Source organism: Crassostrea angulata, chromosome 7, assembly GCF_025612915.1.
Source record: "Crassostrea angulata isolate pt1a10 chromosome 7, ASM2561291v2, whole genome shotgun sequence".
Taxonomy (NCBI): Eukaryota; Metazoa; Mollusca; class Bivalvia; order Ostreida; family Ostreidae; genus Magallana; species Magallana angulata.
The window spans coordinates 46,766,071-46,783,498 of NC_069117.1; the positions used below are offsets into that span (position 1 = coordinate 46,766,071).

General features: G+C 34.0%; 1 protein-coding gene across 3 annotated transcripts; it reads left to right on the top strand.

The window, feature by feature from the left end:
- Nucleotides 1-15: 15 nt before the first annotated feature.
- Nucleotides 16-16,855, top strand: LOC128192157 (uncharacterized). Of its 3 annotated transcripts, none has more exons than XM_052864636.1 (16): nucleotides 16-118; nucleotides 1,883-2,488; nucleotides 4,937-5,188; nucleotides 5,498-5,715; nucleotides 8,591-8,714; nucleotides 9,177-9,385; nucleotides 9,529-9,687; nucleotides 10,131-10,202; nucleotides 10,730-10,869; nucleotides 11,691-11,754; nucleotides 12,072-12,116; nucleotides 12,242-12,349; nucleotides 13,193-13,787; nucleotides 14,020-14,141; nucleotides 15,335-15,476; nucleotides 16,141-16,855. In XM_052864636.1, exons 2-16 carry the CDS (start codon nucleotides 1,939-1,941, stop codon nucleotides 16,203-16,205), a joined length of 2,865 nt encoding a protein of 954 aa, XP_052720596.1. In that variant the 5' UTR covers nucleotides 16-118; nucleotides 1,883-1,938; the 3' UTR covers nucleotides 16,206-16,855. The 3 variants fall into 3 exon arrangements, with proteins under 3 accessions (XP_052720596.1, XP_052720598.1, XP_052720597.1); XM_052864637.1 differs by having other exon boundaries at nucleotides 77-110; XM_052864638.1 differs by lacking the exon at nucleotides 12,072-12,116.
- Nucleotides 16,856-17,428: the final 573 nt, after the last annotated feature.

Here is a 17,428-nt window from a genome sequence, read left to right on the forward strand (position 1 = left end):
GGTTTGAATAAATTGATAATTTTCTCGAATATTCAATGTTCGAGTTACTAATACACATTTTTTCCCATGGGCACAGTGGTCATAAAACTTTGTCAATTTTTGGTAAAAAGGTCCGTATGTAAGTATTAAGACTGCTTTTTTACGCATCATTACTTAACTATATGACGATTCCAGACATTATGCAATGAATGCATTATTGATTAACTATACACACATCCTGCTGTATGTAACGTTAGAATTCTGTGAAATTGACATGGAAATATTACATGTTTTTTCAGAGTCCCATCAGCTGCCCATTCCATGATAAACAAACACTGTTTAAACTTATTAGTTGAAATACATAAATTAATTTCGATAAAATAAATATTTTCGATATGGAAGAGGGTAACTAACTTAAAGTGATTCGCGTAAAGTATGCAGGTTTAAAAAAAAAATTACAAAGTGAAAGTTGAATTTTTAATTGGGACAAATACTGTTGGTTCAATTCCAACTTGGACATTAATCTGCTTTATAAAGTGTCATGCATCTGGTATTAATATGTTTTACGGTGCTACCGTTCTGGCGAGCGCAGCAAGAATTATACACATACCAGCTGCATACCTTGCATCATTGTCAACTTATAGTTTTATATGGGTATCAACGAACGTCAAAGAATTTTTGAGAGAGTATATTGCTCTACAATGAGTATGCCAAAAGTACTAATTTTAATGGTTATGATACATACAGCGCAACCCACTTCCCAGAGAGAGAGAGAGAGAGAGAGAGAGAGAGAGAGAGAGAGAGAGAGCGAGCCCGGTACCTGTTTGTAGGTGTGTAATTTCCCACTTTTAAATTTAATGGTCTGACTATATCCCATATCTACATAATTTTTTTAACTGTTTATTTTTTTATTTTATTCCTTTTTGATTTATTTCAAAATGTCCTATTGTTTATTTCCTCCCTACTCATTCATGCACAATTAGCTTAAAAATGGATCGATATGACAGTAAAGTATGGCTCTTGCTAATATATATACATAAAATCTCTATATTAAAAAAAATTAAAAACAAATCATACGTCAATGAGGCAGGTATCGCAGTCTGTACTGAAATAGCTAGTACACGCATTACAGATGTTTGATCCACCTCTAAATTTATCGCGGGAAATATAGCGCGAGTGCACTGTGACGTCATCCATGACTTTGTTCGTCTTTGTTTACGTTTCTCGACTCATTACGGAGGTATGGAAGCATGTAACAAATCTTTTGAGTCTCGCCAAAGCATATGCGGTACTCAAAACGTGTCTTCAAACTTTAAGTCACTGTAAATTACGAGTTAAAAGTCGGCCATTTTTGGCATAGCACCACGGGTGAAAACATTATAGAGCATTATGGGACGTAGACAAAAAATTTTGTTTGATGAACTGTAGGTTTAGCTCGTTCTTTTTCCCGCGCACACTGGTTCTTAGAGCTCGCTTCGCTCGCCGGCGCTGTGCGCCGGCGAGCTGCGCTCGCTATAAAGGAGAACACTGAAATGAGCTCAATGAGTTTGATAGCTTTGTCACTTCATTGTAACTGCAGTTATGTACTTTTGCAGAGCAAATTGACATAGTTTGGTTTAATATGGAGCAATGTCAATTATTTTATTAACATTTTTTAATTGTTTATCAACAAAAGTTTGTAAAACTATGTCAATTTTGCCCTTCAAAAAAATAATTTCTATTGTTATTGTAAACAAACTGTATTGTTGGCAAACAACTAGCAAAATAATAACTTCATGTTTAATACACCTGTATCTCGCTCTATGACATATATCAGTTTCTACAATCTCTCGAACCTTGAAATACATTTTATAATTTTGGAAAAAAAATATTGACCTAATTTGGTTTTTTTTTCCTCTTATAGGTTTGGTTTTGTAAACAACCAGAACAAGACTGTCTTTTAATGAAAAATCTTTAAAAATGAACCGATTTGGAGGAAATTTTGGACAAGGCCTTCTTGGCAACCCTCCAGTGTCTTCGAACTTCTCACCACGTGACCAGAACAGATTCCGAGGAGGAGAAACCTCATTTGGCGGCAACCAAGACAGTTATTTTGGAGATGGGGGAGGTTACGCAAGAGACCTGGGAGAGAGAAAATTTGGAGGTGGAAATGAAGGTTTCTATGGAGATATTGACATGAGAGGCAATTCCTTCCAAGATCAAACTAATAGCAACGGTAGATTTGGAGATGGAGATAGAATGATGAACAGAGGAGACAGAAACTTAAGCCATGACCATGATTACAGGAATGAGGATGAGTTTTACTCTGGGAGGAACTCCATGAAGTCAGTGAGACAAGACAGACTGTCAGTCGGAGGTAGCTTTGGTGATGACCGTGGTATGGGAGGGACTCAGGACCAGTATAGTAGACTAGGGATGGGAGGAATAAGTCCTGGCATAATGACCAAGGGACAAGGTATACTTGGATCTGGACCAGGTGTAGGAGGAGACACCGATTTCAGGGCCCAAGGTAAAGAGAGATTTTAGAAATTTTCAATAAATTCTTCTCAGAAATATTTATATTGATAGTTTTAAAGATTTGAATACAAAAGTAATATAAACTAGACTCTTGTTGCAAAAGCAACAAAAAGGTCTTCCGTTTTGATATACATGTATCAATTTAACTGTAAGACATTGCTTCTCTCACATAGAAAAAAAAGTGGATATGATAATTATTGTGAATGATATATCCAGACGTTACTTACATGTAAAACAACGAGAATGAAAAAGAAATCAATTTTTGAAGTACTTTCTGTGACGACCGGAAGTAACGCCGAACTAAACAAAAATGTTAACCATTTGTACAATCATATGTCAATCTTTCCTCAAAGTTTGGTTGTTCACGTCTCTGCAAAATTTGAGATCTCTTTGAAACAATATTTTTTGTCTCGGGACCGAAACGGACGAACGAAAGTGATAAATAAAAACAAAAGCTGGTATTTCTCGTACATTTGCTTAATGTACATCACTGTTTATCAGGCTAGATGAAATTCCAAGAAAGTCAGTTAAACTTGTTAAAAACAGGATTTGTTTGAACCCTTCCGGTAAGAACCGGAAGTGACAGTTGACAAAATTAAAACCGTTAAACACATCCCAAATCCAAATTCTATCAATCATGAAAGATTTGTGTCTCAATCAGTTACAATGACGAAAATCTCGCGGACATCAAATTTGTTAAAAGGAAAGCTACGTAGAGATATTTGAGATATCTCACCGGAGGTAAAATTTATTTGCCAATTTAACATTATATAGATGACATGTGTAAGATTGTATAGTGTTATTTTCATTTTATGTAAAATGAATAAAACAAATTTTTGAAGTGCTTCCAGTGACGACCGGAAGTTACGCCGAACAAAACAAAATAGTGTATACACATGTACATACATAGGTCTATCATCCCAAAAAGTTTGATTGTTCAAGTCGTTACCGTTTTTGAGATCTCCAGGAATCAAGGTTTTTTGTCTCGGGACAGGAAACGGACAAACGGAAGTGCTCAATGTAAATTGTAATTAATATTTTTTTGTACTTGCCCTTTCTACTTAATTTTTTATCGACTTCACTACAAATTTCAAAGGAGAACAGTTAAACTGATAAACAGCTTTATTTGTTTGAACTCTTTTCTGTGTGGACCGGAAGTGACAGAAGACAAAATGAGACCGGTTAAACATATCTTCAATTAAATGTCTATCATCCATGAAAGTTATGTGCTTTGATCTCTTATAGTTTCTGAGATCTCGTTTGTACAAAATGTGTTTCAAAAAAGCTACCTGAGATATTTGAGATATCTCACCGGAAGTAAAAAAATTTTGTTGAGTTAACATCGCATAGACAACCTATGCATAGTTTTAATATACTTAAATATTTATTTTATGGAAAAGGAATTTTATGCGGAAAAAGTAGTTATTTTTGAAGAGCTTCCGGTGACGACCGGAAGTAACGACCAACAAAACAAAATAGTTTAAACACATCTACAGCTATGGGTCTTTCATCCCACAAAGTTTGGATGTTCAAGTCTTTACCGTTTCTGACATCTCGTTGATACAAGCTTTTTCATCGCGGGACAGGAAACGGGCAAACGGAAGTGCTCAATCTAAATTGTATTTGATATTTCTTGTATACTTGCCCTTTGTACTTCATTTCTCATCCAGCACACTACAAATATCAATGGAAAAAAGTTAAACTGATAAACAGCTCGATTTGTTTGAACTCTTCCTGTGTGGACCGGAAGTGACGGAAGACAAAATGAAACCGGTTAAACACATCTTCAATCAAATGTCTATCATCTATGAAAGTTTTGTGCTTTGATCACTTATAGTTTCTGAGATCTCGTTTGTACAAAATGTGTTTCAAAAAGCTACCTGAGATATTTGAGATATCTCACCGGAAGTAGAATTTTTTTGTTGAGTTAACATCGCATAGATAACCTATGCATGAATTTATACTTAATATATATTTAATTTGTGGAAAATGAATTTATTGCGTGAAATAACTATTTTTGAAGAGCTTCCGGTGACGACCGGAAGTTACGACGAACAAAACAAAAGTGTTTAAACACATTTACATACACAGGTCTATTATCGTACAAAGTTTCGTTGTTCAAGTCTTTACAATTTTTGAGATCTCGAGGTGACAAGGTTTTTTGTTGCGGGACAGGAAACGGACGAACGGATATGAATTTTGAAAAAATGAAAAAAACGTCCCTAGCGTTTATCATTTCCTAGTATTCCTGAAAATTTCAAGGAAATATATCCAGTCATCTCTGAGAAAATGGGGGAAAAAAATAAGAATAATAAAAAGAATAATAATAATAAAAAGAAACATTACAATCACTATAAGGTCTTCCGTTGGAAACGGAAGACCTTAACAAGATAAGATTGAGATTCAAAATGTTAATGAATTGAACTTTTGTGCTTACAAGGTGGATATAGTGGTATCGGAAATCAGCCTAGATCAGGAAATATGCAGGGTGTTGGAAATCTTGCCATGAGTCCCCCAAATATTGGTGGTCAAGGAATGAGACCACAAGGAAGTGGACTGGGGGTTCAAATGGCTGGCATGGAAGCCAACCTAATGACTCTACAGAAGCAACAGCAGCAACAGGAGGCCCTGCTAAGGGACACTCAGCTACAGATGGTCAACAATCTGTTGCTGCAGCAACAGAGCAAAAGAGGTCAGAAATCAATCAAGCAGTGGATATAAATTCACTCTCTTTGATAAACATTTTACTACTAATAATATTTGTATTGTGGGGGAAAAGACCAAATATTACCATAAGATAGTCCAATGTTTCAATGGAAACTTTCTTAAATGTCAACATTTAGCATGAAAGCTTAAATGCCCATTAATTGTAGAATAGAATTTCAATGTATTTTCTGATCATCATCATGTGTGTACTTGTACTTGAATGATATTGCTACAATTTTGCTATTGGAATGTCTTGCAAGTAATTGGTCTTTTTACTGGTACTTTTGATAATCAGGAAATCAACTGAATCCAGGATTTGGGGGACCAGGTTTATTGGGTACCCCACAAAACATGTCTCCGAGCATGATGGGAGGTCCTGGTGGTAATCAGAGAGGGTCAGGGCGTATTCCGTCCCTCCTGGACATCAACACAAAGAAACCACAAGGAAAGAGGGGATTTACTGGGCCAAGGGACCAAGGGGGGTTCAAGAAACAACGATTGACACCTCAAAAGGTATTTTTTTCTTCATATATATAATCTTGTACAAACAATAAATTACTGTGTTGTTTATCCTTTTATTAATTTCCTTAAACAATGGTGCTTTTGATTCTATAAAATTGTTTTCTCAAAAGATTTTGGATACTTATGTATAGAACACTGCTATATTTTGTCTGAAGCTATAGATAGCATGGGGAGAAAAAAGAAATAGCAGTGAAACTTCATTCAGAGGGGCGTTTCCTCCCAGGATTATTGTTACTTTTGCTACTTTTAAAACATTGCTTTCAAGAAGTCTCATATATTCTCTACATAAAGAACAACTTAGGCCTTATAGTAAACTGTACTTACAGGGGTATTTCTCTCAGGATAATTGTTACTTTTACTGCTTTTGAAACAATGCTTTCAACTCATCACCCCATTCCCATCCACATACAGTTAATCCTGACAAAAAGCCTGAATCACATACCCTTGTTGATGCTTGTACAGCTTGCTGGCTGAGATAAAACTGTAATATGTTGCCGCTATGCAATGTGTACTACATGTATTTGTGAATGAGGATGGTCCTCAGTGAATCAATGTTTAATTTCTCCGAAAAGCAGAATTGTTATTTAGCTGATTTCCTCATTCATTTTGATATCATAATACTGGATGGCCTTTCTAGAATGCAAGACCTCTGTCTGTACGGAATTCAGAAATACCAGTTGGAATAACTTTCATTTGATATGCTGAATATTGTTTAATCCGGACTGTTTGGAATGTACTAACCATTTTATGTTCCTTGACTTTCCAGTTATCTTCAGATATTCTGAATTATGTTGGAACATCTTTGTTTTATCTAAAAGATGTTTTGGGTTTCAAATTTAGTCTACGGTAAAACTGAGAAAATATGAAACGTATTTGCATGCATTAAGTGGCACATTTTGGGTTTATTATCTCAATGTTCTGTTAAACTTCCTTGTTTGTTTTATTATTTGTTTATGATATCTCTAGATCTCTGACATGTTGAAAATTACATATTTGATTTCATATTTGTTTACATGATTAAGGTTTGATTAACTCTGGAGTATTGATTATTGGATGTATCTTGTCAGATTTATTACAGCCTTCAAATGCTATGCGAGCAGGTATTTCTGATTTTCATTGTCTAAATTACACCAATAAATTGACATTACTGACTACCATGAAGGCAAACTATTTTCCCAAACCACTTACCAGCTGTAAAAAACAACAACAATGGAGAAAGACTCATTAGGAAATTGATTATCACTATCCATCTCAAATTCATTGGAAAATCTATTTGTGAAAAAATTGCTACCATGCATCTTTTCTTGTTTGAAGGCATAGAACATAATTTGAAAACCACCTTAAAATATGCTGAACACAGGGGACTGCTTTTCTTTCCGTTTTAGTTAAACGTTTTCACGCAATATGTAGCCTAGTTGTTTGAAATATTTACTGTCTGTGTCACGAAAGTCAGTAACATTTGAATGTCCGTGAAAACTTTTCCTGAAAATATTTTACTCAAACTTTTTGAACATCATTTCTCACCTCAATAGATTATTCATTAAAACAATTTCCAAACAAAATGTCTCCATAGGCTTTTTTCACAAATTTTATGCTTACATAGTGCTTTACAGGAAGAAGCATGTACATGTTGATTTCATTTTTGTGGAATTGATGTTTTAATTTTGAATTACATAAGAATTGTCTGTGTGTTTCATAATTCAGCACTGGAAGACATCTGTATATGGAGACCCAAATCTCTGTATTGGTACCTCTAAACTGGTTCCTAATACCAAGAAGCAGCAAAGAAGTTGGATATCTGAAGATTCTCCGTGTTGAAATCAAGCATTATTTTTTTCCTCTACTTTTTTAGATCTCTGAATTTTGATAACAAGTTAATATTGATGATAATCTGATGACCCCCACAATCATGGAATAAACGATGGCAGTTAAAGGATATTTACTCCGTCCAAAGGTCACAATCTCGGCTACTTATCCATATAATGGTTTGATGAGCTATTTGCATCATTCCATTCCCCCCAACACAGCCTTAATGTTATCATCTATTTTTTTTTTTTTACCTTTTATAACAACCATTGGCCACTGTCTTCTTACTTTGTATGATGTTTAAATGCATATTTTACTCCATTTATAGGTGGAAGATATTTTGAAAGATGAGACATATTCATCAGATGCTGAATAATTCATTTACAACTTATAATTCTCATATACATCTCATATCATCTGATACCATCTTTTCTAATTGTTACTGTATAGCTTTTCCTGTTAAAAACATAATGATAGAGAGATATTTTTGCAACCCCAAAGCCCTGCATAACCAAATTTGCATGACTTGTTCTTGATTTTACTGAGATCAAGTTTTTCACCTTTCACTCTTTAAATCTTGCAGCTATATCCAGTGGACCTCAATACATGTATAAGTTGATTACTGGAGTTATCTATCTTACTTGTATATTGTAAATAAACAAGAATTTATATGGTAGTGAACTGCAGAATCACTTTATATTTCAATTCTTGAAGTTTCTGGTCTCACCAGAGTTCTTAATCAGAATAAAATAATCATTTGCGAACTTTTCTCAGATAGTTCCCTTGTTATGATTTCCAATATTGAAACTTTGTAATCTTGTTTTTTTTTTCATCAGTGATACTCTTGAATGGAATATATTTCATATCTGCTGTTCAAATAGGTTTCACTATGGAAAAGCCCCCTTGTTGCCTATACACTAGTTCTGTAGTCTACACCATAGCCAATCCTGGATGCCATCAAAAGTCCACCCTAACAAACTGACCCGCCATCTTTACCACAGTGGCTTGTTTTCTATTGGTTTCTAATCTTTATACCCTGCCCTCTACTGACATATTTCAGCGAACGCCTGATAGAAGATATGACAACAGTTCAAATCGAGGTCCGAGGAGACACTCTCCAGACAGACAGCGTTCCTCAGAGGGAGCGGACTCGCGCTCCTCAACTCCTCGCAGGAAGGAGTCAGGTATTTTCATGCTTTGCAGATACATTTATCTGCCACACTGCTTTCTCTTTTGTCCCCCCATTGGTACTGAATTTAAAAGGAAGGATTCAGATCTGAATCTCTGGAGTGTTTGTAGTCAGCCAGCATTAGCACTCATCAGTAAAATCTTTCTACTGCCTCACATGTTCTGTCAAGTAAGCATTATCTGTGTCTGTGGAATTTGTATACATCTTGTCATGGGGTCTTTCTCTCACTCCTAGCAACCATGAAAATCAGTTTGATTTTAAAAATATCTTTTTTATGTTCTAACTTCTTCTCTTCCAACTTTATTCTTTCTCTCTGTCTTAAAATTTTTTCTATTCTATTTCCTCGTCTTCTCTTTCTTTTGGTTCTTCTGGGGTGCATGTCCTTCCTTTTTCTAGATTTATTTAAGAACTCAACAAATCATTATCATGACATTCTGTTGCATGCTTCCTTTACAAGATGGCGCTCCAGGCTTCCTTCCCAAAGGTCAACAGGATTCAGCATGGACAGCAAAACCACAACCCACCAGTACTGAGAATCAGCAACAAAGCCCCGCGGTGGTCACCCCACAGAAAATTGGAGACGGCTTGCTACCGGTACCTGCCACAAAGCCAAAGCAGGCAAATCTGACAGAAAAGTATGACCCAGAGGAACCTACAGAAGATGAGGTAAGTGTCAGAAAGATTGTTATCGCATCATAATTTTACTTGTTGAACAATAAACAGGTATATTAAGGCAAATTAGCAATATGTAATACTTATTATCTCTATTTCTATTGCTATTTGTAATTGTGATGATTTGCTTTGTGTAGATCCTGGATTTTGAGGCAGACACTGAAACGATTAAAGTTATTGACATTACGGATGAACCAGAGATATCCTCCAACATGGAGGAGGTGGAAGATATTGAAGATGTCACTGTGGTGATGGTGGAAAAAAGTCAGGATGAGAAAGAGGAAAAAACGAAAGAGGTAAACAATTTTAAACATAGGAAACTTTGAATTATGCAGATATTCTACATTCATGCACTTGCTGCTTTTTTAGATATATATTATATAAACATTACTAGTATGAAAAAGAAAGATGCATTTATCTTCTGTCACTGTTATTCTCAAAAGCCACTAACCTCAATTGCTATTCAAAAATATTGGCAGGTTCAATATCAGGACATTATAGTATGTGACCTTTGATACTGTTGTAACTGTCAGCTCTACTTGCTTTTTGAAACATTATGTAAAGAATTATTTTTTTTACTTCTCTATTTTTTTTTTTTTACTTTTTTCTTTTTATATTTTATATTAGATGTGACCATATCTTTTTGTATATTACTGTCTGCATTTTATTTAGATGACCTAACATATGACCCTCGTTAAATATGGATTTTTATCTTGAATTATATTTTCATTTGTTGCAGAAAGTTGATTCTAGCAAAAAGATGACCAATTTCTTCTGCCATGTTTGCAGCACCGAGTGTCGGGATGTTGAGGTAAAATCAGTAGTTAATAATTTAATGCCAGAATGGCTGCTGTTGGACTATTGATCCAAAAAATTCAATACCTTATTTTAAAATAACCCCAATATTTTAGCTAGGACCTTGACAAAATGTTATTGGATGTGATACTGTAGTGCTACTGTAATACCAGCAAATTTATGCTGTTGATTGTTTGGAATTTTGAGAAAAAAAATTTGCAAACAAATTTTAGTTGATTTTGTAAAAGAAATTAATAGTAATTTTGCTTTTAAAAGCAAAAGAACTTTTTAACCTTGAGAAACATTTTTGGATACATGCTGATATCATTGAATAAATTGTTAATAATCACTGCATCGTAAGTTGTTGATAGGACATGTATTTAATAACATGTAGTCACTCGGACAGATTTTTTTTGCATGTGTATGCTTCTAAATGTTTGAATGGAAAAATTTGAACCAATAAAATCTTTCTTCTCACAAAACGATCCATAGGGGGAGTGGAGTGGAGTAAATAATTCATTGCAAAAACATTTTTATAAATAGGGATTCGCTAAGCATATGAACGGCATGAAACACAAAAGCCGCATGGATGCGATGATGGGTCTTCACATTGAAAAGTCCAATCAGCTGATTTCACGAATTAAGGCAGAGGAACATCTCAGAAAAATTGAATCCTCTCCAAGGTGAGAATGTAGCTTACGTAACTAAAGGTTATTGAGGCAGTTATTCTGACACTGAATCTTGATAAACAGGTACATAACTATTTATTCATAAATGTACATGATGAGAAAAAGAGTTTTGATCTTTACACTTAATTCAATTTTGCACTATACCTGTACCTAAGATATGGTAGTCTAACCAGGTATGAAATTATATTAATTGTGGTTTGTTTATTCATGTCAGTTTTTTTTCTTGCATGTACATGCATATAAAATCATGCCTACTGCCAGTCTTTGTGGTACAATAACCATTTATTGCATGATTGTGAGGGAGATATAAAGATTTATTTCACAAAGAAAAACATATTTGCCTGAAGGAAAGTTGAGTTATCTGGGGGAATAAATCTTCATATTTACAAAACATTCATACAGTAAATACTCCATATCAAACATCTTACATTTATACAAAATATGTTGAATTCTAATGATTTCTCTGCTTTTACAAGACAAAATTGTTATAAATGATTTCCTCTGTTATTCTCTCTTTAGTCGTGTATTATATATTATAATTGAATTAGTATTTTGATATAAGAAGAATTGAAATTTTTAAATAATTTAAGATTTGATCATGATAGTAGTTAACATAATATGCCCATCTCAGCTTTTAATACATTGAAATGAAAAATTCGAGGTTTCCAAAGAGGTGGAATAAAATATCAATTCCTGGTAGACAAGACATTTTGTTTACTCTGTCATGTGACTGTCTAGACCAATCAGACAACACATTACATAGAATTATCATATTGAGGTTTAATTTTATCTTAAAACAATGTTTTAAACTCTAGGGATGAAGACAGAAGAAGGAGTGATGGAGATCGAAGACGTTCTCGAGATGGGCGAGATAGACATGTGAGTGAATAAAACCAAATATAAAAGATAGCATGGCTCAATTAATATACCTATATTGTAGCTATCACTCTTCTTTCACCAACTATCATGAAATATGACAGTGATATCAATATCTTGTGTTCTGAAGCATTACAAGTTAGATGTGACATAATAATTAACCTTGATACTTTCATTCATATACTTGTATCTTCTTCTATTTATTTTAACATCTGTCTTTCATTATTTTCATTTTCTTTTTCCTCTTATTAACTATACATCTGCAACATTACTCCTGTTTTCTGCCTTCTGAATTCTATTGGTCTGGGAATAATTTCCAGCGTCCGTTTTCTGGGCCATTTCGGCGAAGAGGTGGATTTTATCAGGTAGTCTCTGCATATATACATTGCTTGTTTTCATTTCTCATTTGCTCTCTACTTATATTTATCTCTCACAAGATGTCTCACAGCCATCATTAACACTTACAAAATAAGCGCTATTTCTAATTTAGAGTGATGGTCGCAGCAGAAGAGAGAGGCATCGGTCATCTGACCTGGAATTTCCAGACATTGGTGACTTAGTGACGCTCGATACTGTAGGATTCGAAGAGGAGAGTGTGGTATGTGAACCTTAAGTAACAATATACTTACATGTATGTTGGCCTACATTAACACATCTCTCTCCTAAAATTTCTTTGATTAAATATAACGGTAGTAGAAAAACTGGGACAGGTTGTTATCTACCCAATCCTCTTAAATAGTAATGGAATAGCAATGTTAGAATATTCTGCATTGTCTTCAAAAAATCATTCCTGAAGGTTTAAAAAAAAAATTTTATTATTAGTTTTGTTTTTTGAATTACATATGCCCAACTAAAAATGATTATTAACAAGCACGAAACACACATGTCCACCACAATTATATTGTCAATGACTATCATTAACCAGTAATGATAACAGGTTGTTATCTACCCAATCCTCTTAAAGAGAAATGGAATAGCAATGTTAGAATATTCTGCATTGTCTTCAAAAAATCATTCCTGAAGGTTTAAAAAAAAAATTTTATTATTAGTTTTGTTTTTTGAATTACATATGCCCAACTAAAAATGATTATTAACAAGCACGAAACACACATGTCCACCACAATTATATTGTCAATGACTATCATTAACCAGTACGTGTATAAATGTGTATGAATTATAAATTATACTGTGGTGGTGATCCTATTTAAGAAATTGTTAATCTATATGATTATAATGCTACAAAATGTTTATCTGTCTACTTAGATAAATGCTTTATGCAGAGAAAACAGTTCCAGGGACTATGAAGAATTGTATAAAATTGTCTTGCTTGCTATAGCCTTTATGTTATACAAACGAATATTATGTCATTTGATTTGATTTTGACTGTATGCCAACAAGGGGATGTCAATAATTGCTTTAATGTGATGGCTTATTTATGCAGGATAAAGAAGTAGGTGAGAAAAAGTTGCAAGAGAAAACTAAATCTCTTGAGACCACAAAGTCAGACCAACCCACTGCTGATGATGAAGTGAAACAAGAAGAGGTCCACAGTGGTGAATCCTCAGTTAAAGAACCAGCAGAAATAAAGGAAATCCCAAACAGCAAACAGTCAGAAACCACAGCGTTAGCTTCTCAAGTTCTCGAAAATTCTAAGAGCAAGACTACAGAGAAGAAAGAAGGGGAAGCCAAATCCAGCAAGAAAGTTGAAACCGCGAAAACAGGCAGCAACAAGACACCTAAAAAAACAACTGATAGTGCAGAAAGCAAGAAAACTGAGGAAAAATCAAAGGAAGTGGAGAACAAGAAACCTACAGAAGTCTCAGATGCTCCCAGTAACAAGGAACTGAAGAATGGTTCTGTTAAACAGGAACCGATGGAGGTAATGACAAGTGAACCAGCTGAAAAAGATGTAGCTGTCCTTCCACAATGCCCAGTGAAGGTGCCACCTAACCAAATCAAGAAGGAGGCCCCTGCCATGAAAACTAAAGAGAAAGTGGTCACAGAGATTCCTCAGTACAGTCCAGATGTTCCTATTGGTATGGTTATATTTTTTGATTTGCATTGAGTCTTTTGTTTTTAGTTGAATTTTTTGCCCGATTTACATAAGGAATGTCTACATCAATATCAACACAAAAAGTGTACTTTCAGTTTATGTGTATGTAAATTTTTTAACTCAGTCTGTTTAAAATTTTATAAATATTGATATTTTGAATGTGTATGTACAGTGTACATGTATTGTGATTCTTACGCATTTTATTTTTGTTGTAGGCCAGAATTACATTGTTGCGGTGACAGGATTTTACTGCAAGTTGTGTAGTAAATTCTACAACAATGAGAAGGCAGCCAAGGAATCCCACTGCCAGTCCAGATCACACTATGATAAATATAAGGTACTTGTGATGATGTTGTGCTTTAAATAATCATAAAATGTAATTGTATCAACAGGTTACTGTTTCCAATTGAACAGTTGCTTGCAAGATGTCGTTTTTGTTACTTTTAAATCATTGTTCACTTTATAAAAGAGTTACATACAGGTAGTTACATTTTATATCCAGTGTACATCACACAAAACACATTATTTGCATATTGGGAAGACTTACAGATTTATTTCTCACAAAAGATGATCTGATTTTTCTATGGAATAAATCACGATACATTTACTGTGGAATCATTAGATTTTGTTGTGGCTCAATTTTCGTGGAATTCGTGGGTACCTCTCATCCACGAATTAACATCCTCCACGAATTAATAAATTAGGGTAATAAAGTGATATTTCCTTTGTAGGTTTTAGAGAATACACGAAATTACGTCCCCACGAACCTGTAAAATTTAAGCAATCCACGAAAATTGGCCCCCACTAAATTTAATGATTCCACAGTATCTCTGCAGCATTCATGCAGTTAAGGTCAGACGACATGTTCCTCAATTTTAGATAACTTTTTCCAGGTCTTCGTTAATGGTTTACTACTACTTTGACAAGCTTTCTTGCAAAAAATTAGGGTACCTTACCAGGCATTTCTGCAAAATACTAGAGTATGCAATTTCCTATATAATCTTCTTGAAAATACACTTGAATTGCTGATATAAAAATAAATACATCAACAGCACAGCGAAATTCACTATATAAATTAGAAGTATATCTCCGCCGGGGCGGGGATTTGAGCTCACGACCTCTAGAACCTATACGCTTCAGGCAGTGAGTGGCCACGGTTCTAACCACTCGACCATGTACACATATAACCAAATACAAGTAAATTTTGATCATTTTTAAAGTACTTATAAAATTAAAGTTTTTTATTGGAACTCTTTATTACGAGGAGATACAAAAAAGATTCTTGAGGAACGTGTCGTCTGACCTTAATGGTTTATTGTAATAAGACAACAAACAGACAATTGTATATATTAAAGACTGTTTTGCATAGTTACATAAATTAAGCAAATCACTGTTCAAAGTCTTTAACTTGTTTTTATTTGTATTATTGAAATGTCAATGTAGAAAAGCAGTAGAAGCAAGTTTAATTGAATGCATGACCTGTTTGTGTGTACGATTAAAAAGTTTTGATTGTGTTTTTTTATATTGCAGATTGCCATATTAGGAACAAATACAGAGGGTCTCTCATCAAGTACAGCAAAGGATGGTGACTCAGAGAAGCAGGCCCCGCCCACTGGAGATAAAGAGGGTGTGGCCACCACCCCAGGGGAGAACTCCAGTGTAAACCCAACAGGTAAAAGATGATCTTCTATGAGAAAATAAGATTCAGACTTTTTTTTCATTGGAAAATCATAAAAATCTCTAGCTTACACCAAGGAAATATTAATTTTTTTGGAGGGGGGGGGAATAAACATCTTTTTATTTCACTCACTTTCCGTTCAATAAATTTGTAGCGTCAATCAGTTTTGCAATAAATGTGTAGTGTACAACAGTTTTTTAAGAGGTTGGTAAAGGAGTAGGGTCTAAATTTTGTCTTGATTTTTGCCTTTCACAGATATATAGGAATGAGTATTTGATACAATTTGCTGTTGATAGTTAATGTAACATAAAATCTGTTATAATCTTCATAAACACCCTTTGCCATTCATGTACAAAACAGATCAGTTTACAAATATATAATGAATGTACTGTAGATTAAATGTGGGGAATAAATATCTGCGTAAAATTGCAAGAAGCAACCCTTGTGGATTTTATGATCCCACTCTTATTTTTCATAAGGTATTGAAATAAATGAAATTAAAACCAAAAAATTGGTGCTCGCAATTTTATATTCCCTCGTTTTGATACAAACAGCAGAATTTAGTACTCATATAAAATAAGAAATTAACAGTATTCATGAGTCAGCTTTCATCTTTTTCAACCAGTATTTTGAATTTTTATTGTCTTTTTCACTGCAGCTAAAAGAGGAAGAGGTGGCATTCAGATCAACAGAGGGCAGAAAGGTCGCCGGGGCAGGAAGTGATGTCATAGGAAATCGTGTGCCATGTCTTGTCTGCTGTAGAATTTTTTTTAATTTTTACACCAAATTTTGTTATACTGTGAGGGATGTAAAATAAAGCTGAGAAAGTTTTTCATTCATTTATTTACATGCCATACATCAATTTCTTTCTGTAAAATTAATTTGTTTTGTCTGTATGATATAGTTTGTGTATTTCACATTTGTACATAAAATTTAAAATAGTTCATTGACATTTTGCAAATTTGCAAACAAAGTTGTTAAGGGATTTATATATTTGTAAGTACACTGTGTATTGGCATTGAATTTTGTTTGTTAGAAAAACACTGAGTTGGCACTGAATTTGTAAGTACATGTACATTGATTTTGTATTGAGGGAGTTGTGACAAATTTATACTTTTTTTTTCTTTTATTGGTACAGTAGTATAAGTTACTAGGCATCAGGTAGTGCAATCTTATCAGTTTTCAAAAATACCAAGTGATCTTTTTTAAAAACATTTTCATCATTTGTACCCGTACCAGCAATCAAAAGATTGTAAGGTTAGTGCAGTGAAGACTGAGGTAACAATGGATCAATGTGGACTTACAAAATCAGAATGTATACAAATATATATCAATTGTGTCAATGAATGAAAAATAAATCACTTTGATATCCATCAGGATTTTTACTTCATAGGTCTTGAGAGCTGAACGCTTTGTTAATTGAGTTTTTAAAGCAAAATCTGTCAAATACAATCATGTGGATTAATTTTTCCAGGAAGCAATGTACTAGTTAAATTCAATGATTTGTTCAAATGAAGGGTGAAGTCCCCCTTGAAAGTGGAGATAATTTGAACAGTTGTTTTAGAAATGCTGATATTTACAGAAAGCCACTTTGTATATTCAGGTTCTTTAAAAATTGTACAAAAATTAGAATATAAAGGAGAAACTCTTTAAAAATAATGGAGAACCACATTCAATTTTTTATCGGGTTTTCCAAAGGAAATTGGTTATTGAAATGGTGAAAATGATGGGCGAGTGACTGCCAAAAGGGTACCCCTATTGTACGGAATACTCCTACAGTTTTCAAGATAGGAAGTGCTGTTTTAAGAAATAAGGAATCATTCTTTGAGTATAATGAGGTTATAATTTTGGTCGGATCATGATCAAATCCAATAAAGCCCGAAGGGTTTTATGTTATATTTGATCATGCCCCGACCGAAATTATCACCTCATAATATTTAAAGAAT